General features: G+C 32.9%; 3 protein-coding genes across 4 annotated transcripts; 1 reads left to right on the plus strand and 2 right to left on the minus strand.

The window, feature by feature from the left end:
* Nucleotides 1-8,655: 8,655 nt before the first annotated feature.
* LOC107890927 (patellin-6) lies at nt 8,656-10,687 on the plus strand. Its single transcript, XM_016815534.2, has 4 exons — nt 8,656-9,697; nt 9,793-9,917; nt 10,003-10,144; nt 10,241-10,687. Exons 1-4 carry the CDS (start codon nt 8,729-8,731, stop codon nt 10,499-10,501), a joined length of 1,497 nt encoding a protein of 498 aa, XP_016671023.2. The 5' UTR covers nt 8,656-8,728; the 3' UTR covers nt 10,502-10,687.
* Nucleotides 10,688-11,967: 1,280 nt separating this feature from the next.
* LOC107890926 (probable protein phosphatase 2C 65) lies at nt 11,968-14,212 on the minus strand. Its single transcript, XM_016815533.2, has 5 exons — nt 13,854-14,212; nt 13,170-13,508; nt 12,968-13,085; nt 12,635-12,858; nt 11,968-12,460 (listed from the first exon to the last, which is right to left on the minus strand). The coding sequence occupies exons 1-5, from the start codon at nt 14,067-14,069 to the stop codon at nt 12,107-12,109; spliced, it is 1,251 nt and encodes a 416-aa protein (XP_016671022.1). The 5' UTR covers nt 14,070-14,212; the 3' UTR covers nt 11,968-12,106.
* Nucleotides 14,213-15,428: 1,216 nt separating this feature from the next.
* LOC107890925 (protein SCAR2) lies at nt 15,429-22,891 on the minus strand. Of its 2 annotated transcripts, XM_016815532.2 has the most exons (10): nt 22,329-22,847; nt 21,620-21,783; nt 20,926-21,049; nt 20,703-20,832; nt 20,049-20,110; nt 18,751-19,939; nt 16,372-18,642; nt 16,207-16,293; nt 15,985-16,089; nt 15,429-15,890 (listed from the first exon to the last, which is right to left on the minus strand). In XM_016815532.2, the coding sequence occupies exons 1-10, from the start codon at nt 22,481-22,483 to the stop codon at nt 15,834-15,836; spliced, it is 4,344 nt and encodes a 1,447-aa protein (XP_016671021.1). In that variant the 5' UTR covers nt 22,484-22,847; the 3' UTR covers nt 15,429-15,833. The 2 variants fall into 2 exon arrangements, with proteins under 2 accessions (XP_016671021.1, XP_016671020.1); XM_016815531.2 differs by having other exon boundaries at nt 16,372-19,939; nt 22,329-22,891.
* Nucleotides 22,892-27,376: the final 4,485 nt, after the last annotated feature.

Genomic DNA, 27,376 nt, shown 5'->3' on the forward strand with positions numbered 1-27,376 from the left:
AATCTTTTTTTGAGTCAAACAATTTGATTATGATCTTAGTCTATCATTTAGTATAAAATTTGGGTGTTTTTGGTCATTTCTCATGTTTGCTAATAATTGATTTCTTATTGTAACTTTTTGTTGTACCCGAAATTGTTTTAACTAGAAAAAATTTCCAAAATTTGATCCTTTGAATGAGTAAACGACTTCGTTTTGATCTAAAATTTTAACCATTGTTTTTAGGCATTATTTAACAATAAAAAATATTTCCACAAGATAGTTGAAAAAAATCGAACAAGTGAAAAAAAAAAGTTAAAAAATATTCTGTGGGTGAAATTTTGTACCAAAAATTTTCAGATCAAATTTTTATCATTTAAGGAAGCTCCATATTAAATTTTATGATTTTAGCACATCAGAAATACCTTGAACGAAAACTTCAAATTATTTTCCCTTATTTCGGGTTTTTTTATTGAGTAGTTTATTTTCTTTGATTCTAGTCTTAAGTTTTCTTTTGTTTTTAGGTTTTCTTATTTTATTATGCATTCTAATACATTTTCGCTTCTTGTGCTAATCTGTATGAAAAAGTTGCTTCGTCTTTCTCCGTATAACTTACTTCTTTTGAAGTCGAGTCTTTCTTTGACTTTTTAAAGCCTTAGATTAACTTTGTTAGAAAGTGATTTCACATCTTTAAATTTATAAAAAAAATTATAAGTATGCATAACTTCAAAAAAAAAACTTCAAATTTTTTTTATTTTTATTTTTTGGAATTTTAGGTCTTTTACAAAATTTATGATTTTAAGAATTCTTAAAGAAATTTATAGTATTCTTTACTAACAAACTCAAAATTCCTAAAATTCCAACATTTTCATAAAAATCCTTAAACTTAAAAAAAACCATAAAAATCTTAAACAATTTCATAAATTTCTAATTTTTTCTAAAAAAAAAATAAAATTCCAAATATATATTTTAAAACTTTGCATACTTATAATTTTTAAAAGTACTTTTTATAATTTTCAAGAACCGATTATAACTTTTTTAGATTTCATAGTTTTTAAGTTTTAAATATTTTTGGATTTTTAAATTTTTTTTAAATTTTTAAACGAATTTTTTACTTTTTCTTGATACATGGCATTGTGTCATTAGTAGAGGTGTTCAAATGGTTAATCAATTGGTTAACCGAAGCGAACTGGTATTAACCGAACTTTTTAATCCTTTAATCATTTACCGAATAAAAAATTTTTCAAAAAATTAATCGAACCGAACTATTTTGATTAATTCGACTGACCGAATTAACCGAAACTTATATATTTTGTAATCTTTTTGGTATAAAAAACATTTTTGAAGCAAAAGGAATGCTAAACAAGCAACTTTTGAAGTAAAACTATAGCTTTCCAAAAACATTTTTTTCCCAAATGAAAAAGTTAAAATTTTTAACTTTTTTCTCCTAAAAGTAGTTTTGACAGCTTAATTACGTTTTCACCTCTCTAATACATGGTACTTTCCATTCTCTAGTTAATTGGTTAAAAAACGTTTAAAATTTATTTTTCATATATTAAAATATTAACAAAAAATTATAATAAATTATTTTCTATATTCCTATTAAAATATCGTAATATTAACTAATTTGAACATTATTTAAATGCTTATTTGTTATTTTATAACACTATGTCTAAAATAGATATTTTATTTCTCAAAAGTATTTTTTGACAACAATACTAAAGACTTAAATCTTAAACTAAACTTTTTAAAAATATTTCTCAAAATCACTTTTTAAAAGTATTTCTCAAAAGCAATATTAAATTAACCCAAATGAACCATTTTTAAAATATTTTTATAATTTATTTAAGCAATTGGAGCCGCAAACTAACTGTTGGGTTTGATTATGAAAACCTAGAGTAAAAATTAACAGAGTAAATGAATATTTTGAATAAAGTAGGGGGAGGGAGGTGCAGCGTCCAAGGCAGTTGTTGGTAGGGCTGTTAGAGAAAAATGGGAGTGGAAGGAAGGGCATGATTGGGGAAGAGGCAGACAGAAAGCAAGCCAGCCCATTCCCCTCCCTAGTCCCGACGGCTAATTGTGAGCAATTTATTTATTAATTGCTGGGTCTCAGATGGTTCAATTGTCATATCTGGGCCTATATTAATGATCCAAAAAACGAATTATAATTTATTTCCATAAAACTAGTCTATAACATGCACATTAATTCTTCTTATTAGGAATTTATTTTGTAGTTTTTAAATTTAAAATATTAAAAATCAAAATAAAAAAACACATGTTAATTTTTTTTAAAACTACTTGTAAAATTAAAATATATACTATAAATATATCAAATACATACCTTTTGAAATTTATTTTTATATAATTAAATTAATTAGAAAATTAAATAATAAATGAGTAAATTACATTTTAAATTATTCAAGTACTTAAAAGTTTCTTTTTCTTATCACTTAGTTAATTGTGTTTGTTTTTTTCGATCTAAGTTAAAAAATAGATACAAATAACAGTTCAATCCGACTTGCAAATTAAAAAAAGCCAATTACACTTATTATTAATCTAAAAAAATAAGATCTGTCTTATTTTAGTCATTTTAATTTTTTCATCGATTTAGTCATTTCTATTAAAATAATTATTCAAACTGACCACTCTCGCTTAAATAGTTCATTTTGCACCGAGGAATTATTAACGTGACACATTAAACTATCGAGTGACAGCACATGACACATTTCTATTGAATTTTAATTAAATTTTAAGACTCTTTATAATATGTGCCAAATTAATAAAAAAAAAGAAAGACATTATGCAGTATACCATATGAAAATGGCTTGGAAAGGGAAATAATTTTTTCTTAAATAATATAATACTCGAATATTTTTATATTATAAAAAAATTAAATTATGATATTATCTCCGAGCAATGAATGAAGATAAATGTGGTAAAAATTGGTTAAATAACAAGTTACAAATTAAACAACATACTTTTAACCTTGATTCTGAAAATACCAACACTACCCCTTTACAGGGTTGGGCTAAATAGGGGTTTATACTAGCACAACACCTTACGGTTCAACTTTGTAATAATTAATGGATTGGTACATGGAGTGAAATTTGACTTTTGCGCAACCAAACCCAATAATTCGTTGGTAAGGACTAAGCTTTGAATTTTAAATCGAGTACAATACAAGCAGCTTTGGCTTTTTACTGTCATCAAATCAATCATGTATGCCCATGGCAATGCCATGTGCAATCTGAATAATAATTTGGTGTTTCTATATATATAACAAACGGCTCTCCAGGCATGCTCTTATCTCTTTTAATACCTAATTAATTACAATGCTAATGCACCTTTTGGGTACTTCATCGACTTCAGTTTGGGTGCGCTAGTCAAAAGTGAACACCACCACCAACTAGAGTATCATAAAAAGCATTACTTGGGTTCTTTTTTAATTGATATAATAATATTTTTTACCCTCTACCTTTTCCTAAAAAATCAAATTAGCCCTTTATTCTTTTTCTATCTCTTTTAGTTAAACTGATCTGTCTTCGACAGAAATACTAATGGAGCCATTAAAATCTGATGTGGCATCCATGTGGGTATTTTTTAACACAATAAATCTATGTGGCTTTTATGTTTTTAATTTTTTTCTCTCTCTTATTTTTCTTTATTTATTGCTCTATCTTCTTTTCTCTTCTTTTTTTTTCCTGCATAGAAACCCTAGCCACCTATGTTGTCGCAATTGCTTCTCCTGTGCTGCGGTCGCTCACCTATCCTTTTCTCGACAATAGATGCCCTCTTTTTCTCATTTTCCTCCTTTTTTTTCCTTTCACCCCTAGCCCTAACTTCTTGTTGTATTGTCGCCGCTTCACTTCGATGATGAAACACCATCCAAGACCATCCAAAGCGTGTCTGAAAGCCCCTCACGTCCTTCCTCTAAATGCTTTTATTTATTTTTTAATTATTGGATATCTAAGAGGCTTTCAAGCTTCTCGAACCCAAATCTCTCTCATCGACCGTTAGATCACCCTAATATGTAACTTTTCTTGACAGTGGCTATTTCTTCACCGTTGGGATTTGGAAAGTGATGGTGGGAGCTCCCGCCAATAACCCGAAATAAATTATTTTCTTATTATTTTTATTAACTTTTACATAATTACATGAATTGTATATGATTCCATAATATTTTTTTATTGGAAAAAGTTAAACAAGAGAATTCAATAATTCTTGATGAAAGTCTCGACCAAAACATAATACGGGAAAACATATAAAAAATGGTCCAAAAATCTCCATATAAAACTCAGAAATTATTGTGGTTGTAATAATATATCTCTCAAATACAATCTCATTCTTTCTTGGCAGCAGATTTAGTGGCCTTGGCACCGTTGGATCATTCTTCTCAACGCTCTTGATCCCACCACCAGCCAGTCTGGTTTTTGCATTGGTGGATTGTTTCAGTTTCAATTTGTAACATATACATAATACATGGTTTTCATTTCTAACCAAGTAAATAAGGATCCATTGGGTTTTGTATATTGTCTCATGATTGCTATTTAAACAATAGTCATCTTCAAATTAAATCTTTGAGTTTTGCATTGGTTGATTGTTTCACCATTTCTAATTCAACTAATTAATTCTAATTATTCGACAAAAAAATATAAATTTGTTGTGGTTTTTTAATTTTTAGGATTTTTCTATAATTTTTACATTTTTTTCTGAATTTTTATAATATATATTTTTAAAATTTTAACAATATGTTTATAAAATTTATATATACATTTTTTTTTATTTTTAATATTTTTAATAATTTTAAATTTTTAATTAATTGCTTATGTGACACTGTCATGTCAGCAATTAATACATGTGGATTGCCTGTAGCATCCATGCCAACAAGTTAATAACACCGTTAACTTTTGGCCTTTTTATCCAACTAATTCCTAAAATATAAATATTTATAAAAATGACCCAAATTTAAAAATAATTATGGGAATGACTTAAAATGAACAGTGTCAGCACTCAAATCAATCATCCCCCAACCATTAGCCGCTGGTTGCATGGGGGTTTAAAAAACAATTTTTTTGGTACCGGCAATGCAATGGTAGGTGCTTGTATGTAATTTTTTATGTATTTTTTTTAAATATGAGTATTTCTTGGTTTAAAAAAAATATTTTTTTATCTAAATGCTGGCACCGGAAAATTTTTTTTAAAAAATTAGTAGTGTGATGGCCGGCACTCGTGGCAAGAAAAAAAATTTTAGTGTCAACTTTCTCTCTGCAAGCACCGGTGTGATTTTTATTTTTTATTTTTTGCCGACGTGCTCTGGTTGCCAAGACCGGTGACCGTTTGGTTCTTCTTCAAGCCTTGGACAATGTGACTCCTAAACCTTCAGTTGCATGAGAAGAGAGATTTGGAGAAAATAACACAACATCGGTAAAGCAAAAATGCTGGATATTTGAGAAGAAAAAGAAAATGCTTTTGAATTTGGTTTACTTATTATAGTACTTAACAGGCAAAGAAATCAAGAGAAAAAGATGAAAAATAAAATTCAAGAGTCAAGGAAACAAGAGAAGAAGAAGATTAAAAGAAAAAATAGAAAGTTTCAAAAGTTTAATGCAATTTTATAATTTTAATAGGAAAAAAATTTGTATGTAGTTAAAAGACATTATCAAATTATTAACCATAATTCCTGTTTTAATATTTTTAACCAAATATAATATAAATACATTATTAATTTGATTAATAACAATTTAAGGTTAAAGAATAAAGGACTGATTTGATTTTCTAAAAAGAAGTTGAGGGTGAAAAATGTGATTATGGCTTTTTAATTTTAAGATTAATTTTTTCTCGGCTTCCAACTTTGTCTCCTTCACTGTACTTTAATTTCTCTCCCTTTTTTCTAGATTTTAGCTTTTGCAAGACCGAACCAAGCATATGATTCTTTTCTTTTTTACTTTAGCAATCAACCAATTTTTTCAACCTCGGTAAGAAAATCCAACTCTTTTTTTGTCCGTAATGTTCTTTTTACTGATAGTAATATTTTTGTTAGAAGATTCAATAATAATCAAAAACATGGGATCCTTTCCCTCGATTCCACCTTAAAATAAAAATTTTGGATGCATGTGTTGTTCCCCAAAGTTAACCGATCAAAAAAGTGAGATTTGATTCTACTATCAGAATCATCAAAGTCATGGCAATGGATTACTTTTTTTCTTAAATAAAGCTTAAGTAGAGAGTAGAGTAGATGACCCACAGTTCGAAATAGAAAAGCTTCAAAGTAGGGGTGAGTTAAATTAATCATATATGCCATTTTTTTTAAATTGATCAAATAGACCGATTTTAGAGAGAGTGTGAAAGCATGTCCAATTAGATAAGCTTTTATTGATATGTTAGGAAAACGTGCTCAACTGAAAGTGTTTTATAAAAATTTTAAAGAAAACGCGTCCAGCTAGGTGCATTTTTCTTAACATGTCAACAAAAGTTCGCCCAACTAGAAGAGCTTTTTTGACAACTATGCGGAAAACTCGCTCAATTGGACGAGCTTTTCTGTCAGCTGTGCAGTAAGCGCATCTAGTTAGATGTGCTTTTCATATTCTCTCTCCAAAATCAATCTATTTTCTTAACTCTTAAAAAAAATCTGTTCAGTCAATTAAAGAAAAAATTAGCATATATGACTAATTTAGCGGACAAAAGAACTTAATTAATTCATAATATAATTATCTATAAACTAAGCACTAATCACTTAATAGGATCCCCAGAAATTGTTGTAAGCCTACCTAATAATAGGATTCCTTCAAAGTTAAATTAGTAAAATTGCAGGGAATTCAGTGTGAAATTTGTTTATATCACTCAACGTGAACACCTAACACAATCTACACGGAAAGGATTGGGATGAAACCGTAGCATATATGCCAACTTGAACACACTTGCTTTTCGCCGGCATTGCTTGAATTTGGGATGAAAGAGACAAAGATGTTGGTCGAGGTCCCAAACCTTCATAACTACGCATTTCATTATTAATAACACAGAAAAGAAATTTCAGCCAATCATGCCTAATAGCGCATACAAAATACATACATATGGAGAAGCACAGGGGGACACAACACAGCTGGGACCAAACATTTTTTCAACACCAATCAACTGATCTGAGAGTTGAGTTTTGCTTTATCAAAAATACGTGTTTCAGTTTTCAACCTACAGAAACCGTATTTTGTAGTAAAAAATGATGGAGTTGGTCGTCTTCTCCACAGGAGCAGGACCACTACCTGTTTACCAGAAAGCACTTGCATTTTTATTTTTAATTGAATTCATTAAGAAGCTTAATTACCCATTTAACTTTGGGTTTACGTTTTCCCACTCCTTAACCATAATGATTTCTGGGGAATTTCTTCACTAACATAATACTTTTTCCTCAGCTTTTTGGCAGGAAAAGACAAGTAGGAAAGGATAAGGGAGAGAAAAAAGAAGAAACAAGAGCTGTGTTTGTCTGTCTGTGTTTGAGTGAGAACAAAACTACTGTTGGTGCCCGAAATTCGAGCTAATCTAAAGGTCCCACCGACTGCCAATCCTCCGCTGTTCTTTTTTCATTCAAATTTAAATCGGGTTTTCAAAATCTTCCGGGTTTTTATTTTATATTTATTTTGCACTGTTTTCAAAAAATTTGAAAACCACTTTTTCTAAACCATACCCAATTTTTTAGGTGTTTTTTCTTTTTCGACTTTATTGATAAATTGCTCTTTTAACTATTTTTACCAGACACATATTTAAATGTTGTATTGTTAATCAGGTTTTGTGGAATTATAAAAAGAATATCTTTCAATGTTTTATTAATATCTTTTTTAATTTTTATATTTTACTAAATATTATTATGTAAATGATGAGATTTAAATTTAAACCTGATTCACATTCATAACTTAGTAATTTAAAAGCCAATTTACTAGTAAAACCTTTTTTCGCATTAAACTCTGTTTTCTTCTAAAAGTTACAAAGTTGTTTAGTAAATAAAGTTTTAGGTTTTTTTTAGTTAATTTTAGCATAAATAGAGGGTCGAGTAGTTAACCCTCTAATTGTAATGTTTGGTGAATAAAGGTTTATAAGAGCTTATTGAGCTAAAACCTTCCAAACAAAAAACGCAAGAATTGGCAGTTTTTTTTTACGGCTGATCGGAAATAAGATATGTGGAATGACATATCTTTGCCGCATATATCTATTTCTTGAATATTTATATGCTCTTAATTCACTTTCAATTTACTTGTGCAAAATGAATTATTATGCAACTTTATATTGATTGAAATATGATACTTGACAGATTTATTCAGAGTGACATAAGTATCACTAATTTACATACTAATATTGATACACTATTAATATTTATTAATTTCTATAAGGTTAATATTTGCAAATAAAAAACTTAATAAATCTGTATATCTAAAACTAATTAATTTTCATAATGAATATTTTAATTATTTGATAGTAGTATTTTATTTCAGAATTATAAACAAATAAATATTTAAGAATAAATATATTATATTTTTATTTGTCATTTTACAACTTATAAGTTTTACTAAATCGTTAACAGAATCTCTGCAATCGGCCAAACAGGTAATAATATAGAATTTTAATTAAAGTAGATTAAATATCTTATTACCACAGGTTTAGGTTTTATTGATATGTGTTATTAATAATTTTGAGTTTGCGATAGTCAGAAATTTCAGGCTGTTGCTGTAAAAAGGAAGGGAAAAAAAAACGAAAAAGGGGGGGCATGTTTCTTCCCTTGCCTTTAATCAAATGTGAGCTAATCTTGTTTTGTCCCTTTGTTATTATAAACCTGCCACTTTGTGGTGTGTGCAGTAGTCGCCCTCTTTCCTCTGCAAGTAAACACAGTCAATCCCAAAATCACTGCTTTTCTTCTTCCTTAATACTATTTTCATACTTCCATCTTATCAAAACCAATCCCCTCCCACCGCTCACCCTCTTCTGTTACAGAGATTCCTTCCGGGCTTCTCTTATTCATAACTCATTTCAAATGGAGAAAGCATCCTCACCAGAGGCCTCTCCCAAGCCTCACCACAAGAAAAGCTTTGTTACTACTTTAATGGAAGCTGCCACTCTCCGCTCTCCTTCTTTTAAGGAAGATACCTACTTCATCTCCCATTTGAAGTCTTCCGAGAAGAAGTCCTTGCAAGAACTCAAGGACAAGCTTACGGCTTCTCTTGGCCCCGACGGCCAATGCACCATGTGGGGCATCCCTCTTCTCTCCGGTGACGAAAAAGCCGATGTCATTTTGCTCAAGTTCTTGCGAGCTAGGGACTTCAAGGTCTCCGACTCCTTTCACATGTTGGAGAAATGTCTTGCCTGGAGAAAAGAGTTCAAGGCAGACAGTGTGGCGGAGGAGGAGTTGGGGTTGGAGGAGCTGGAGGGAGTGGTTGCTTATATGCATGGCTATGACAGAGAAGGCCACCCTGTTTGCTACAATGCCTATGGGGTTTTTAGAGACAAGGACATGTGTGAGAGAATGTTTGGGGATGAAGAGAAGCTGAGCAAGTTCCTGAGATGGAGAGTTCAAGTTATGGAGAGAGGAATCAATCTGCTGCATTTCAAGCCTGGTGGGATCAACTCTATTATTCAGGTCACCGATCTCAAAGACATGCCCAAAAGAGACCTCAGGGTCGTTTCTAATCAGATCCTCTCTCTCTTTCAAGATAATTACCCTGAAATGGTTGCTCGTAAGGTACTTTAAATTCTTCCACAACTATACAATGGTTTTTGTTTCTCTTTCGGAGATAAATTGCTTTTTTTCTTTTAACTTGCCTTTCTGGGTTCTAGATTTTCATCAATGTCCCATGGTACTTCAGTGTGCTGTATTCAATGTTCAGTCCATTTCTAACTCAGCGAACTAAGAGCAAGTTCGTGATCTCCAGACAAGGATATGCAGCTGAAACACTCTACAAGTGAGTCTGTTGTCTTGTTTTACTCCTTACCATACATATATCAGTCTCTCTGCTTCAATACAAATGTTATTTGTTTGATTGATAGGTTTATAAGACCCGAGGATGTTCCAGTACAATACGGAGGGCTGAGTCGAACCAATGATTCGCAGAAAGGTCCTCCGAAACCAGCCTCGGAGTTCACAGTGAAAGGAGGAGAGAAAGTGAACATTCAAATAGAAGGAATTGAGGTAAACATAGTAAAGGTGTTGATTTAACATAGTGAAATGATATTGCAGCATTAGTGATTTATATTAAAAAGAATGGTTGTGGATGATGTGATACAGGGAGGTGCAACCATAACATGGGATCTGGTAGTAGGAGGGTGGGACTTGGAGTACAGTGCGGAGTTTGTGCCCAATGCGGAAGGCAGCTACACCATTGCAGTGGAGAAGGTCAGAAAATTGAGTCCATGGGAAGAGGCCATTCATAACTCTTTCACATCAAGAGAAGCTGGCAAAATGATACTTTCTGTGGATAATACAGCTTCAAGGAGAAAAAAGGTTGCTGCTTATCGCTATATTGTCCGCAAATCATGCCTGGATTAGACTTAAGTGGAGAGAGGGGGGTGTTTGTGTTTTTCCTTTTACCCTTTTTGGGGCGCTGGAATAGGGAGGGTTTGTTCAATTAATGGTTGTGACCCTTTTATTATTATTTTTGTTATTTGTCTACTTGAGAGAGGACTAATTTGCTAATGTGATTGTATAAATATGGAGGGTGCTATTGCCATATCATATCATTAGTATTGCTTTAATATAAAATAGAAAATACTGAATTTTTTTTTAAAAAAAATCTAAATTCAATTTCACTCACATGACATACATCATCCATCAGAATGGAAAAAAAGCCAAAAAGGAGTTTCTAATGCACATCTTAATGAAGAGACACTGAATTTGGTTGTAAACGTTGTGATTGAGGGGTGATATGAAGTTGTAGCTGACCACATGGACTTGGTGTTAATAAAATACTGCATAATGGATGCCTGTTCTGTTTGTTGGTCTCATTTTTTATGTTCCTTTCATTTCAATTTGGTCCCTTTCTGAAGTTGTAGGCTTTATAGTCCTTTCTCTTGCTTACCATACAAGCAAAAATCCTCCTACACAGTGTAGTATCTTCAACTAGTAGCCATAACAATTTGGTTTGGATGCATTGTGGGGAAAAATACACTATTCTAACAGTTTTTGTTTTGTTAAGGGTTAATGCTTAAATTAGGACTCAACCTTTTAAAGTTGTTCACATATAGATTATTTTTTTCATAATGATTAAATAACTGCCTAACATTAATAAATGGGCTTAGATAAGAGCTTTCCACGCATTTCAACTCAATTTGTATAAAAAAAAGGTAAATACTAACGTGTTTAGAATGAAAATATAACACTTGAAGAAGATATTTCTTGAAAAGAAAAGAAAGCAATCATAATATAATTTGAAACCTGATATGCAACATTTAAGAAACACATAATTCTACACTTTTGACAATGTTTGGCCCTTATTTGAACACTTTAGAAAAGATTAGGCCCTTTTTAAACCATTTTGAAATGTTTAACTTTCATTTGAGCACTTTTAGAAATGTTATTCCATTATATGACCATTTTAAAAATTTTGGTATTTATATACCTAACCCCTAAAAGGTTAGACCCCATTTTAAGAATCTAGCCTTTTCTTCAGTATGATACAAAGTTTGTGTCAATTAACTATTGTGGGAATAATTGGTGGTGTTGAATGAAGCTTGTTGTTACCTTCAAAAGAGGGCATTCATGGGATGGAACACTAAAGCTTTCTTCAAAATTCAAAGAGTTTTGGAGTTGGTGACTCTGAGTTGGACCAAAGCTAAGATTTTGAAAAACAAAGGACAGCCTTTCATGGATTCCTGGTAGTACCACGTCTTCAGAGACATGGGCATGGGAAGAAACTGCAAAGATTCCTCTATTATTGATATCACTGTCAAACATTGCAATCTTGCTGACGCATTAACAATATATATATAAAGAGAGAAAAACCATGGATTGATGGATGTGGCAAGTAAAATATTATTATTCATTCATTCATTCAATTGTGGCAAGACTTTAGCTTGGGGTTTCTCCGAATCCCGTATATGAATATTTCCGCACAAGGCAATAGGGCATCAATCTTACACCACAAATAATCAATAATCAGTCCCTCTGTTCAATCGATTTATCCATTGTAAAATCGCAATTTATAACCGTTTCGCCTTCTTCAGCTTTCTTGTCTCTACATATATTAGAATCCGCAAAGTCTAGTTGACTTCCTCCGCATTTGCTCATGTCATAGTCATGGTCATGGTCTTGGTCATAAAAGGATTTTGATACTAATGGCTGTTCCTTGAGGAACAAGCATATGACTGCACAGTCATCCACTTGGGAACCTGGATACCTACTTTTCCATGCTTGAACAGCATAATAAACCAAAACTTTTGCTGCTGCGGATTGTTTCTTTACTGAAGCAACTATTGTTATGACCTCCTTGTTTGTTAGCACATCCCACACCTACAATACTTGTATATAAGTTTACAACAAAGTCAAGCCATAGGTTACATTCCTAGAACTAGGATCCCTTCCTTCCAACAACACTCTGTTTTTGAACCATTAAATTACTACCGCTCATAGAAATCAAGATGCAAGTATAATATATTTCATATACGTCAGAATTTAGGTTCTTACCCCATCAGTTGCCAACACTACAAATTCATCATTGTTTGTAAGCCTTCTGTAAGAAACTTCGGGGATTGAGCTAAGACCGTAGTCCTTCAAGCAGAAATCCCCAAAAGCCCTTGTCATGGCTAGACCAGGGCTATCTTGATCAGGCGCCCATACTCGTAGTACATGAGGCTCTTCATCCATCGCGAAGACCCTGCCTCCACACTTTTCGATTCTTTCAGCTTCATCTATGTAGCACCATAGGACAATTCAAAAAAGGAAAAAGAAAATGTAACACCATGGGAAACACAAACACCCTCAAACAAAGAAAGAAAGAAAGAAAGAGGAAATACATACCTGGTAAACGAGGTTTTAAGTCGACTGTGAGTTGAATAGGAATGAGTCGATTTTTATTGCCTCTAGTGCAAAGAATTGCCCGAGAGTCCCCCAGGTTTGAAATTATCAAGTGCTCATCCTGTAAATGTTTAGAAAACAAAAAAAAAATCAGGAATCTAATTACAAACAAGCTCATCCAACTGAGCTACAGTTGATGGTGTACCTGCTTAACAATAGTTACAGCTGTGGAACCGCTGTTGTAACTATTAAAGGACAGTCCGGAGTTAAGTTCTTCATCTGATTCTTTGAAAGCTCTAATTAAACGTGCTTCCCAAGAAGAAAATCTATCCTTGTTAACACCATTGCTATCATTTTTACCATAACTTTGTCCAGCGCTAGCAGCTGCATCATTTTCTGTGCAACCATTAGGTTGTGACGTTTTGATGATTGAAGAAAGCTTGAAGGGCAAGGTGTCACGTACATGGCGTGAAACCTTGTGACCTAACGGACCATGACCATCAAATACACCGCAGAAGAACGATTTCTTCTCCCCCATAAAGTTCTGAATCAATGGTTAATTCCATGCATGGAGTAATTCATAAAATATCAAAATTTGGTGATAAACAGCACAGCCAAAGAAATGATACACGTGCCCATAATTTTCCTCACAACGTCAAGACGAAAATCATGCAACATTTCCAGAAATGATATGCAAAGTAGACGATCAACGAAGGCATAAATAGAGACCAAATATAATCTGAGACATGGAAATTCTCAAATCATCAACCGTGAAACCATGTAATGCAAATACCAAATTATATAAAAACGAAATGTGAAGGAAGAAAAGGAAGAAAATTTGGCGATGAAATTGAATTGAGAAGGAATGAAAAGAAGAAAGGGTGTGGACCTCCCAAACGGTCATGGCGTCCTGATTGATCCCTTTCTTTCCCTTGCGGGTGTACATAGATATGAAGGAAGAGGAACCCTGCAATCTGACAATGGCTCCATTATGTCCGGGAGTGGTAAGATCCTGCTGATGACCCTTACCTTCTTTCTTCGCCAAATCGTCTTCGGCATGGTGTCTACCTTGGTACTTGATATGTGTAGTACAGCAGGCACCCATGTTACCCCCCCAACACCACCCACCAAACCTCTATGGATGCCCGGAAAATCAAAGCCCAGGAATGGTGTGCTGGAGGGGACCCAGCGGCTCCAATTACAAATGCCCGGACACTCAAAAGAGAAGTCACGGCCACCATTTTGATGGATATTCAATAAACTAGAATTTATAGCAAGGGCAAAAAAAATATAGAATAATTTAATTAAGGATAATTATTTAATATATATATACTATAAAATCAAATAAAACTATAAAAGAATTAAATAGCTTTATTTTATTATAGTCATAGTCTGAAATTTATGTAATTTAATTCAACAAGTTGGCGCCAGTAATTAGTTAAGGGATTTTTATGATTAAGCATTTGTAGTATGAGGCGAGAAAATATTATAAGAAAGATATGTAGTTGTCTCTTTAAGTTTCTTAAGAACTGTAACATTCTATATACTCATCCTTTGTGTTTATGAAGAGCATTTTTTAAACCTTTATCAGTGATTTAGAAGCCCACATGTAAACGTAATGCAAGAATATAAAGATCAAATGCAGACTAAATCTCATAGTTTGTGATTGTGAGTGACTAAAGATGAATGATTATAAATATATAATATTAAAAAGAAAATGCAACTCGATCTCTATACGTCATTACATTAGTCAGAAATCAACAGCCATGCAAATAGAATACATTGTGTGTATATATAAACACGTGCCATGCTTCTAACATATGTGAAAAATTCTTCCAGGAAGAACTCAGAGATCAACTGAATCCTAACCTACATGCGTAGAAACTGTTATGAAGAACACTGAAACAAACAAGTAGCCGCATAATAAATTTTCATTTCCAGCTGCATCCTACCTCTGAAAATGAAAGGAACCTGAATAAGAAATCAAATACCACAAACAAAAACAAAAACCTATGAGCAGAGGAGGAGACAAGAAATGAAAGTAGACATTAGAACATTACTAGCATGAACAAGAACCTCCCCCTTCTCGTAGGGACAATGAAGAGTTTCCATAATTTTTCTCATATATTCTGCTCCTCTCACCAGGGCAGCATCTCTGCCACCTCTTACAATACCATTTCTGTTCCTTCAACATCCATCTTCATCAACACAAAATCCCTCTTGGAACACTGTAGAATGCTGCCTATCCCTCTGCCTTGATTCACTTCTTCTTGTGCTGGTTCTGCCTTCCTATGTCAGTGATTTGTCCATCCGAAGATGTCTCCACCCATTTGGTTACCTGTTGCTTTTTGACCATTGATTACATTAACATTCAACACTACAACACACTCCACTCCATATTACATTGCATTTATCCACCATTTACATCTGACAGGCATTGCAATAATTACCAAAAACACAAAAATCGCCAAAACCACATCCCCAATCTCTTGCTCAAATACAATTTACATCTTTCTTCAACATATTTATTCAGAAAATATTGGTAAGAATGATAAAAAGAAACAGAATTTCATTAGGCGCAGCCAATACTTCTACAGGCTCAGCCATGAATGTTGAAACTCTTCCTTGTATAAGCATTATATATATATATAGCAGGGCCTGGTGCCAGTGACTAAAAGTCTTCATTGTGTAAGTGAGATACATGGGAATGAGCAGAATATTATACACCAACAGAATGACAATTTTGAGGCAAAGAATACACCAGTCGCCATACCAAACATATTTCCTATTCACTGTGATGGAAAATTTACTATTTGATTAAACATTTTAACCAAGTAACCTCTAAGAATCTGTCACCATGTAAGTCCTTTCAAGAATCACTCCAACCATCTTCATCATCATCATCATCATCACTTCCAGCCAATGCCTATTTCAAGAGAGATTATTTTAAAAAATTGAACGCTCCAAAACAAGGCAAAAAGAGACGGGTAGACAATAGAAAGATCAGATTAAACACAAACCTGGCGAATTGCATTTGCTTTCTCCAAGATTGCTGCAACCCTTATGTTGGTTTTAGGACCCTGAACACTAGGTCTGGTCATCGCTGCAGGCTTCAAGTTGAATGACTGTAGCAACCAAAAATAAATCAGCCCTCACCCCAGTTTTACAAAAAAAAAAAAAAACATTTCCCACCAATAAAAACATAAAAGGAACACAAAGAGTATGTGTTTATTGGATCTAACCTTGGTTCGTATCTGTTCCAGCAATGAATCTCTCTCATCTACCTTAGGAATGGTTGGAGGTCGAATCCGTTCGGTCGCCTTTCTCATCTGCAGAAAATTTAAACTGTTACTTCACAAGAAGAAAAGGCAGGCTGGAACAATGTTGAAAAGCAAGGCCATAATCACCTTGCTTTTGTCATGAGCAGCAACAGCATCAATGAGAGGATTGCGAGGTCGAGGAAGTTTAACAGGTGGATTCCCATTTGAGTTGCCTTCTTCAGAAACTTGCATTAAACCAAGCGTATTTGATGGACATGCTGCCTCTCCCTCCGAAGTTGGCAAATCATGCTCTAGAGTTGTATTTGTTAACTGTGAAGTTTTTCCATCTGTGGCAGCCAAGCCATGTTGAACGATGGCATTTGATATCTGCACCTTTTCTCCCTCAGAAGCTTCCAAACCATGCTGAGGATGCTCATCTACCTTGGTTGGAAACTGCTCCTCTACTTTGGTAGGAAGATCCTCTGCTACCTTGGTTGGAACCTGCTCCTCTTTCTTAGTTGGTATGGGCACAGATACATCAGGAGGATTCCCATGTTCTTGATCAAAATTTTGTTTAGGATCCTGAAATGTCCTACCTTCTGAACTTGTATCCAGTACAAACTGGCTAGGACAGTTTGCTTCTTTCTCAGGCAAAGATACAGGGATATGTCCACAGGTTGCATCAGTAGGTGGCATGGGCAATGAGAAACTGGATTCTACCCTTTCACCCTCAATAGCAAGGGAACCATATTCAAGGTTTTCATTAGATGTTGTGGGTAATGTTAAGAATGGATTTGAGTGTGCTCTATCGGAACAGATGCCACTGTATTGGCTATTACTGTTGCTATCCATAGTTGCCGGATGCATAGAGAAAGGACTTGGTTGCATGTAATCAGCTGCCAATTGATCAGACACATTAACAGACCTTTCTTCACCATCCACAAGGGGTAAAAATGGGTTTCTGGATTGTTCAAAACCCTGCTCCAATGTTGGTAAATCAATTTGAGTTTTCTCACCAGTTCCATATTGTGGCATCATTGGGAATGACCGCTGACCATGTTCTACCAATTCCCTTTGAGGAGCCGTAGAAACATGTTGAACTCTCCCTATCCTCCACTGCATTGGAGGAAGAGGTGGCAATGGTGGCATTTCCTCCATGATAGCTTTAGTTGCCTCAGGTTGCAGGCCAAAGGCAGGATGAACAAGATCATATTGACTACTTTCTTGTTCATCCTGCTTACCTGATTGTTCTGAAAAATCTGACAAAGGTTCGCTTGAATACACATCTTTGGAAGGCTCAAAAGAAGTTTGCAAGCATTGTTCCTGATCTATGTGATCCAAAGATCGCATCCGTTTTGAACTATCTTCAACTATGTGCAGCCTTTCCACATCATGTTGATAAGTATGGATATGTGAAGACAGTTCTAATGATGGTTCTGAAGAACTTTGTTTTTCTAATTGGTGATGGGTATGTGAAGACACCATGTCTTCCCTACTTTCCATTGGATTACTCAAATATTTCGGCTCTGACTCTTCATCACTGAATTCTGAAGAAGCTGGTGTAGTGGTTAAATCAACTAAATTTAAACTATCTTTGGATGGTTGAGCCAGAGATGCATAGTGGATATCATCTTCTAAATTGAAATTGCCATATGAGACTGATTTGCATGAAGTGGAATCTATGTCCGATGGAGTACCTACCACTTGATTTGTTTCTTCTTGAGCCTCTAACTCTGTAAGACGTTCTTGAGAAACAACCTCATTAGATTCCAATCCTTCTTGACATGTATCTCCATCACCAAAGTCTGCAGAACCATGAGCAGCGGCTGGTACTGCAATACTTTCAGCATGAACATGTTCAGTTGCCAGATCATCAAAATCCACATGATCCTTGAGGTTCAAAGGATCAGTGTAATCATATAGTAGATCACAAGGGATAGCATCTTCTTCCACCACATTTGCACTGCAGATAAATTCCCTAGTTTCTTCTCCCCCTGTAGCATCAAAAAGTTCATCAACATTTTGTTGCTGCTCAGAATATGAAGCTCCTATCTTCATTAGGTCAGCCTCAAGTTTTGGGTCATCATGTAATATGTCTGAAAATTTCTGTTCATTAATGGCACAAATGTGTGAAGTATCCACCATAGGAGTTATTTGCTCCAATTTGAGATCCGCTTCTACAGTAGCATCACTGACCTCAGAAGCTGAGTTGATGGGCTTCATAACAAGCAAACATTCAGGTGATAGGATACTGTTTGAACTTCTTTCTCCATCTGCCAAGGTTGAACAAAGGTACTGCTCCTCTGTTGGTGAACCAATTGTTTGGTTGACTGAATTTTCAGCACAAATTTCTCCAGCAAAATCTCTTTTAAGAACTTCATCTAAATGATCATTGCCACTTCTCTCTTCAGGATTAACCTGTAATAGGTTCAATAAATGTGGCAAAGCATCAGAAGAGACAGTTGTGTCTACTCTGTCCAACTCATCTACCAGCTGACTTTCAGTAGAAAGAGTTATCAAAGAAACCTGTTTCTCAGAAGAATCAGTGAAAATGACTTCTGAAGAATCATCCAAACATTTTCCACCATCATTGTCTGCCAAATTAGAATTAGTTTTAATGTCAGAGGGCACTTCCTCAGGCTGTGGCTCCAGCAAAGGATTTGCCACTGAACTTACTTCATCCAACAAAATATGCGTAGAATTCAAATCTTCCAGACATGAACTATAAGACGCCTCTCCAAGACCAGGAAGGCAAAGTTCACCAGAAAAGGTCTCTTTTGGTAACAAAACCTGATCAGAACTGGGACATTGCATCTCCGAACATGTAGGAAGCTGGATGCGAGGTGCCTCAACAATCTCAGCAACACAGTTTCTATCAGAAGAGAGCACTTCAACTGCTAATTCACCATCTGACAGCATATCTTTAGCCAGACTGTCGATAGTATCAGAGCAGGTAGAACTAGATCTTCCTTTCTTCATAGAGCTATTTCCATCATCAGACACAAAGGAGATCCTATCCGATTGAGAATCTGATGAATGGCCTTGGACCCCAAGCTTTTCCTCGTTTGCATGAGAACCTGTTTGATATGTCCCAATATCCATGAAGCCAATATCATTCTTAGGTCTATAGTCATTGTCTGTATCCCTTTCAGACTCCATTGTAGTAAGTGCATCGATGTACTTGTCAGCCTCACTGGTCATGTCATCGGAATGGTCCCCATATATATTGCATTCTTCTATGCCTTCTCCATTTAACATTATCTCCTCTTCAGTTGTTACTTCAAGAAGGGAAGGGGGGATTCTAACTTTGAAATTAACTGTTGGTTCAGGCCCCTTCATAATCTCTCTATCAATGGCTTCTCCATTCAACTCTTCAATGGATGGTTTCAGGACAATTTCATGTACAGTAGATAAAGAACTTGTGGTTTCCTTTCCTTGTGAAGAAAATTTTACAGGACTCACTGTGCTAATATCAAGTGTTTCGGGCCCCGAATCACTAGAATTATCCAATGTCAACCTCAGAGGTGGAGTACCAGAGATCTCATAAACTGCTTTAGTTTGTGCTGGTGGAGTCTCCAGGAATTTCTCCATGTAACTTTTCCCTGATTTTGAGTCAAGTGGAGATTCATTCAATTGCCTTCTTTTCAGTTTTACAAGACGGGCAGGGTCATTGTAAGCATTCTCAATACGCTCCTCCAAAAACAGCTCATGCAATCTGCACTATTAGAAAGCAATTCAATCACCAAGATACCATATTAAAACTCTAATATGTGCAGTTCTAAACAACCAGAAGAAAGGCACAGATGCAGAATTGAAGGACTTACTTCGCATGTGACACTTGTGCAAAATCTGGAGTCTCTCCATTCCTCCAGCGTGATCCTTTCTTCTGCCAGAAATAAAATATTAGACAATAAGGACACAGGGAAAAATACCATATAGCACAACTAGCAAAAGAAAAACCTCTCCACTGAGCACTAAAACCATGATGTGCTAAAAAGTTACCATTCAGTGCCAGCAATATATAAAAGGAAAAAGAATGTTTCGTGCAGGTGAGAAGCAACTAAATTATTATGATATAATTGGCGTAAATCATCCCAAATGCAACAATAGCACCTCAAAAAGAGCAGGCCTAAGATATAAAGTGTGTTCCTCACATGAAGGCACACCTCAACCAGATGTTTTAAGTTTGATAGTGGAGCAAACCACCAACCTTGCTATGATCTGCTCACACAAAAAAGAAGCATTTTTCTCCAGTGAAATTAAACAAATCAGTCCAATAAGACTACTGATAGATCTTAGGGTCATTCTAAAAACCAAGATCAAGTTTATTCATTAAGGAGTAGAAATTTTGGATCATTCTGGAGACCTATCTCCCAATTTATGCTATAAATGAGACAAAACTGCAAACTGCTAAAAGAACATGCAAAAGAGAAACCTAAGCAAATCTTTTCTGTTCTCTTTTACTTATTTGTTAGTACCTTCACTTTACGTGCTTTCTTTTCTCTCTGAACTTCTAATGGTGCAATTCCAGGGAAATCTGGTTCTGCTTTAAAGAATGATGGATCGGTGTAACGCTTTAAACACGCCCCAGCACCTGCAACATCAAATCTGGAACAAGTAAAAAAGTTATTAGAATATTCATTATTGGTAAGAAAAAAACTTGCAGCAAAATTAGTAAACTTAAGACCAGTAAAATCTTACTTGTCCAAAAGAAACAAACGTGGTGGACCCCTACATTCCTCATAAGAATCCAGCACACAGCGAGGTAAGTCTCCACGAGTGATCAGATTATGTTCAGTTCGCAGATTAGGATGCCAGTCAACACCTGTGAAAAGATAATACATTTCTTGACCGGTTTAGCAGACAATGTCTTTGTGCAGGTAAACTCCAATATGCTATTTCAAAACCAAAAATAAGTACCAATTAGCTCCATCACTTAAAGCTGACTCATTGTATGCCAATAATCACATTTCCTATCCATTCCATTATTGCATATAAAAAATGAGTATATTGGAATGTAAATGAATTCATGCATACTGATCCCAATAATTTCCACTAGCAGAAAGTCATTAAAGTAGGCATCTTTTGATTAGGTAAACAAACTTTCATTTTACTCTAAGTGCTGATAATATACCGGGAAAGAAACTTGTAATACTCTTATTGCAGACACCAGGCACTCAACCCCAGGAATCTACTATAGTTGTTTCGAAAGGTATAGATATACTTCCCAATATTGCAATCAAGTACACAAGATATACAACATATGAAACCAACACATACGCAAAAGTGCCCCATTATGAGAAGAAATGATCGAGAACCAATAAGAGCCAAATCCTAACCATAAAAATGATGACATGTTCCAGTAAAAATGTGTTAGTAAAAAGTTGAACCTAACCTGCATTAGTAAAGAAAAATGAATGATTGGTTTGTGATAAAAATGCCTTCTCGATGGAAGGGAATTCTGCTTCAAGTTGTTTAACTCGGCCCATTAGAGCATGGCCTCTCGCAGCAGTTACCATTACCTCCTCATGCAAGTTGTGGAATATCTCGGCAGCAAACCTTTAGTCAATCGCCAAGGAAAAGCAATTTAAAACAAGAAAGAAGGCGGAATACAAAAATAAGACATAAAAAATTGCCACCAGAGTGCTGCAACTCCAAGAAAAATCTATATAAAACGTGACAGTTGTACTAGTACCATGAATCCAAGTCAACAGAGGAATTTCCGATATGCATGGTTTCAATTTAATGCATTCAAGAGAAAACGAAATTGATACAGACTAATTTGAATAGATATTCAGAATTTCAAGTGCTAATTTGGCGATTGCTACAAGTCAAGATACCCTAAACCAGAAAACATTAAATCCTAAAAAATAGGCCGCTTGAATAGTGAAGTTGATAGCAAAATTTGGTTAGAAAATTCCAAGTGTGCTTCAGATTCAAATGGCAGAAACTAAAACTAAAATTCTGTACACTTGAGAAATATTGAACAGATTACGGTTGTTTCTATAACCTCGAGCTTAAAGCAAGGGAACTGAGAATTAAGCAAACTAACAAACCAAGCAAATTCAACCAATCTGGTAAGTGTAACAGAGAGAGAGACTGACTCGGCGAGGTCACCGAGCTGGCGTAAAACACCAACAAGGCCAGACATGGCTACGCCTTCAAGTAAAGCCTCGGGATCATCCTTGTCGGCAGCTCTATATAGCTCCGGATCGGCCAAGCTGAACTCGTTCCTAATCTGGTACCTAGTCAACGGCATTTCTTCGCCTCTCCTCCGCCGAAAAAAGAACAAACAAACCCTAAATTGCTGTTTCTATTATAAAGAACAGAGAAAGAGAAGAAGAAGAAGAAAGAATCTATTTTGATGTTTGACACTGCATTGAGTTCATCATAGTATTATCATTTTTCGGCGCTCTCTCTCCCTCTCTAATTTTTGTGTTTGTCAAGGAAAATGAACGAGTGATGGGATGAATATACGATGCATAGTGGTGAGACCTGAGAGATGTCAACTGAAGAGGGTTTTTTTTTTCCCCTGAAATTAAAACTAATATTATGTGGCGAGCGGCGCGGTATTCGTTTGGGCGATTATAATTGGGAATTGGATGATGGAATTTAGATCCGGCCAATTGCTTGAAATTTTAAAATAGGTGGTTATGTTCAAATCATGCTACTTGTTTTATTGTTAGGATTTTATTTTTCCTTAATAAAAAATAAATCAATTATTATATATAAATAAATAATACTGAGAGAAAATCAACATTTATTTTAAAAATTATAATAATAAAATAAATATTTAGTGATGTTATAATTAAATGTTATAACTTCCTCTCATTGTTTTTTAAATTCATGTTGATAGGTAGGAGTCAATAAATGTTATAATTAAATTATTATATTTTTTCACTTAAACTTGACCATATTGTTATAATATTATGAGTAGATTTTTTTTAAGATTTATTATGGTTTTTAATTAGATTGTATTTTAAATTAAATTAATTTTATTTATAATTATTTAAACATGTATTATTTATGATGATACTTATATTTGTCGTAAACTTCTTAAGTATATATAAAAGATTCTTTCCTTTCTGTAAGTTAGCATTACAGTGAGGAATTAGGTTTGATTCTTATATTTTTATATGCTAAATTTAGTACTATTAATGTTTAGTATGAGATTTAAGGTTGGATTCTTATATTTGTAAATCTTTTCCAATTTTTTTCACTGTAAGGTATATTTCTTGGCATAAATTGGTTTATTATTTTAGATAGAATTCTCAGAATGTATGCATTAAAATTTTGGATATAATCTGAATGTCTTACATATAATGTATCACGGAGTTCAATACGATATTTTAACTTTAACCCTCGATTTATTTTTAGTTTTTTAAATTTTATCCTAACTTTCAACAAAATTTATTGAATTTGCATATGATAATAGTAACTTAATAGCCAAATTAAAAAGGCATCCTCGATTAATGAGGTAGAATTAGGTAAATTATTGGGTGGAAGACATGGAGGGAGGAGGGTTGGCCAACAAATGTTAGCTATCTGTTGAAATTTTAGGTCTCTTTCTGTTAATTCTAATATCATATTTGAGGGTTGGTTTTATTTGAAAAGCCTGATTAGAGGGAGATTGATTGTGTACTTGGGGAGGCATATGATTCCAATTAAGGCCAAGTTGGGTTTTATTAACGGTTTGTAATAATTCGATTTACTACTTTATTATTATTCTTTTTTTTTTAATTTTTATATTTTGTTTTGATAAAATATGCTTTGTTTTATGATTTTTGGACATTAATTGATAAATTTTTAAAACAAATTTCATAAATATTCTTTAAAAAATTAGATTTTCAAATAAATAAAAAATAATGAATAAATATTATCTCAGTTACTTTTAATTTATTTTACTATCTTAATATAAACTATTTATTTTTCACATTATAAAATTTTAAAATGAATTATAAATTAAATAAAAAAATTTATCCCGTTCATGACTTTTTTTACTTATAAACAACAAAACATATGTGGGAGTTTATTTATTTATTTATTTTGTAAATTATAAGAGAATGGTAAAATTCTAACAACAATATAATTAGTACAATTCTAATTCAAGCCACATCTATTACAATAAACACCCTAATTATTAGACCGACATACAAAATATAATGTGAAGTTTTTTATTAATTAAATGGGTAGAAGTGGATATAAAGTATGAGGATATAAGTATACAATCATAATCATAAAATCAAGTAATTTATGTATAATAATTTAATCTTTGCTTTAAAGCTGGCTTTGGTTGATGAGTTGGGGAAAGTTTGAGGTTAATGGTTGGTGATGTGATGGATGATATTGTCTTAGCGGTAAAGATATAATTTGTCACCGCCAATCACCATATCCATTAACATCATGTCAACCAAGTTATGAACAAACAATCTACGAGAATGGATCTAATCAACTAATACATCAATTGGATCGATATAAAATTTTAAACTAGTTTTTTAGGTTCAGTTTAAAAAATAAATTTAAAATTTTATTTAAATTCTTAAAAATGTTAAAATAAATACTTTTTAATAAATTGAAAATACATTAAAAAATATATTTATATTTAAATAACATTAATATAGTTGCAACTTAGTAAGTAATGCCTCTAAAATAATAGTTATATAATATCCAATAATAACAACAATATAATAACAATATAATAGTGAAATGACGGCAGTTTTAGTAAACCCCAAACTCATTTTTTGAACTTATATTTTTACTTAAACCCTTTTACTTTTCGAGCTTACCTTTAAAGTTAAATAGATATCTCAACCCATGATCACCAACCATCTCTTCTTGATCTTGGGCTTCGTTTAGTCCTAATCAATTAATTTTAATAGTCCAGAGATTCTGCTATAAAAAGACTTTGAGGACCCATTCTCATTGTTCCAAACCACAGTCCAGCTCAACGAAATTGATACAATATGATATGATCAGTTGCCTTGGAATAGAACAAAACAGAGGATCACTAATTGTTCTAAAATAAGAATATAAACTACTTTCCTAAGAAATTGGGCTTAACTGAGGCCCATCATTAGCAGGGATGCCACATAGGGCCAGATGAGTAAAGCCACAATAATTAAGTTTTCTATGAATTGCTATATATTGCATTTGTTAACTGGTTTTTACCTTCTTCGATGTAAGTTTAATTTGTATATTTAAATATATGCTGATTTTTAATACTATATGCCTTCTAAGTTATTTTATGTGTTTAAATTTTAATTATTAAATAATATATATTTATTTTTGTATAACAATATAATTTATTTTGTGATGCTGATATTAATATTTTTTAAAATTATTGAATATAATTAAAATATATCAAATATTTAAATAATAATGAAAATATTTGTTTAATATTAAAAAATGATGTGTTGCAATAGATTATGGCACACTTACAATGTGCCTAAAAAAATATGTAATAAATTTATAAATATATATATAATTAAATGTGGCTTTGGTTGAAATGATAAAATTGAGATGAGTTCGAATCCCGTTATGTGTATGTACCAATTGTAACAAACGTCTCAAACTTCAAAAAGTTCTAATTGAGTCCTAGAGTATCAATATTATATCAGTTTGGGTTTTAAATTTTATCTCAGGTGAACTATATTTGAAACGTATGGAGCAAATTTGAAACATGTATGTGCATATCACATAGATAACTTGGATGTGATTTGTTAAAAAAAAAAGAAAGAAAGAGAAAAAGCCCTCTTAAAATTTAATGACATTGCCTGTTTTTTCGATACATGAAATCCAAGTTATTCATGTAGTAGATACACACGTCTAAAATTTGATCCATGCATTTTAAATAAAATGATAAAAATTTGATTTAATCCTTTAAAAACTATAAAGATATAGACTATTAAAATGGTGAAATTGTATTTTTATTATCGTAAAAATTACAATTTAATTTTGGCCCGCTAAAAAAATTTTCTGGCTTCGTCCCTAAACCTAAGTTGGCATTTAGCGCTCAAGTTGACGACTACGCTGACAGAAAAACTAAATTGAAATGATATTGATATTTTGAGAACTCAATTAGATTATTTTAAATTTAATGACGAATCTAAAATAAATACCATAGTTTGGGGACTTATATGTAGTTAACCCTACTTTTTTTTTCTCAACAAATAAAATTTCTATTAGAGAAACGAAACCTCCAAGATCAGCAGACGAAGGCATCCTAATGCTAAAACATCCCACCACACCCAAAATCAAAACAAATTATGAAGCACATATCCAACCACTCAACAGCCAAATCACTCCAGGCAAAATAACAGGACATTTGCCATCTCTAATTAACATTTAAGCAATTTCATTAATCAAGTTTTAGGGGTATCATGTTGAAAAAAATTATAATCAAAAGAAAGCTCAAAGATGAAGAGAAACCATCTATTGAATCTCTAAATCTATACTTTTTTTTATTATTAAAAAAAAACCTTTTAAGGTATGTTGGATGAAGAATTTGGAAGAAAGATTTCATTTATATCAAGATTTTCAAAATTCTAAATATAAATTTATCTGTTTGGATAAAATATTTGGAGAATTTTAAAATTCTAAAAGTGAATTTATTACTTTTTAAATTCCACTAGCTGGTTTTTTTAAAATTCCTTATAATTTTATATTATTTAATACACATGATCCCATTATAAGATAAATACTAAAACTTCAAAAATACTTTTTCATTTAATTTTAATATATATTTTTAAAATTTTATTTTATTAAAAATATTTATAAAATTGTACAAATATAATTATATACATATTGAATATTTATATTATTTATTTTTAATATAATTATTATTCTTTTATAATTATCCATTAATTTATAAAAAATTAATAATCTAACTTTTTCTTAAAATAATTATTTATCTAAACAAAGTAATTATAATTGCTAGCATTTTGAATAGACTCATCCGAAAAAGTGAAAGGATTTGGGTAAAAATATAGGCACGAAAAATGAGCTTTGACGATAAATAAAGCTCATTATCTATACGAACCGAGTCTTAAGTAGGATTTTTGAAAAAAAATAGACTTAGATAAAATGATTTTGAATTGCTAAAATTCAAAATGCTATTATTTTAACCACTGAACGTTTTGACAGAAAAAGAAAC

Source organism: Gossypium hirsutum, chromosome D09 (assembly GCF_007990345.1).
Source record: "Gossypium hirsutum isolate 1008001.06 chromosome D09, Gossypium_hirsutum_v2.1, whole genome shotgun sequence".
NCBI classification, from domain to species: Eukaryota; Viridiplantae; Streptophyta; class Magnoliopsida; order Malvales; family Malvaceae; genus Gossypium; species Gossypium hirsutum.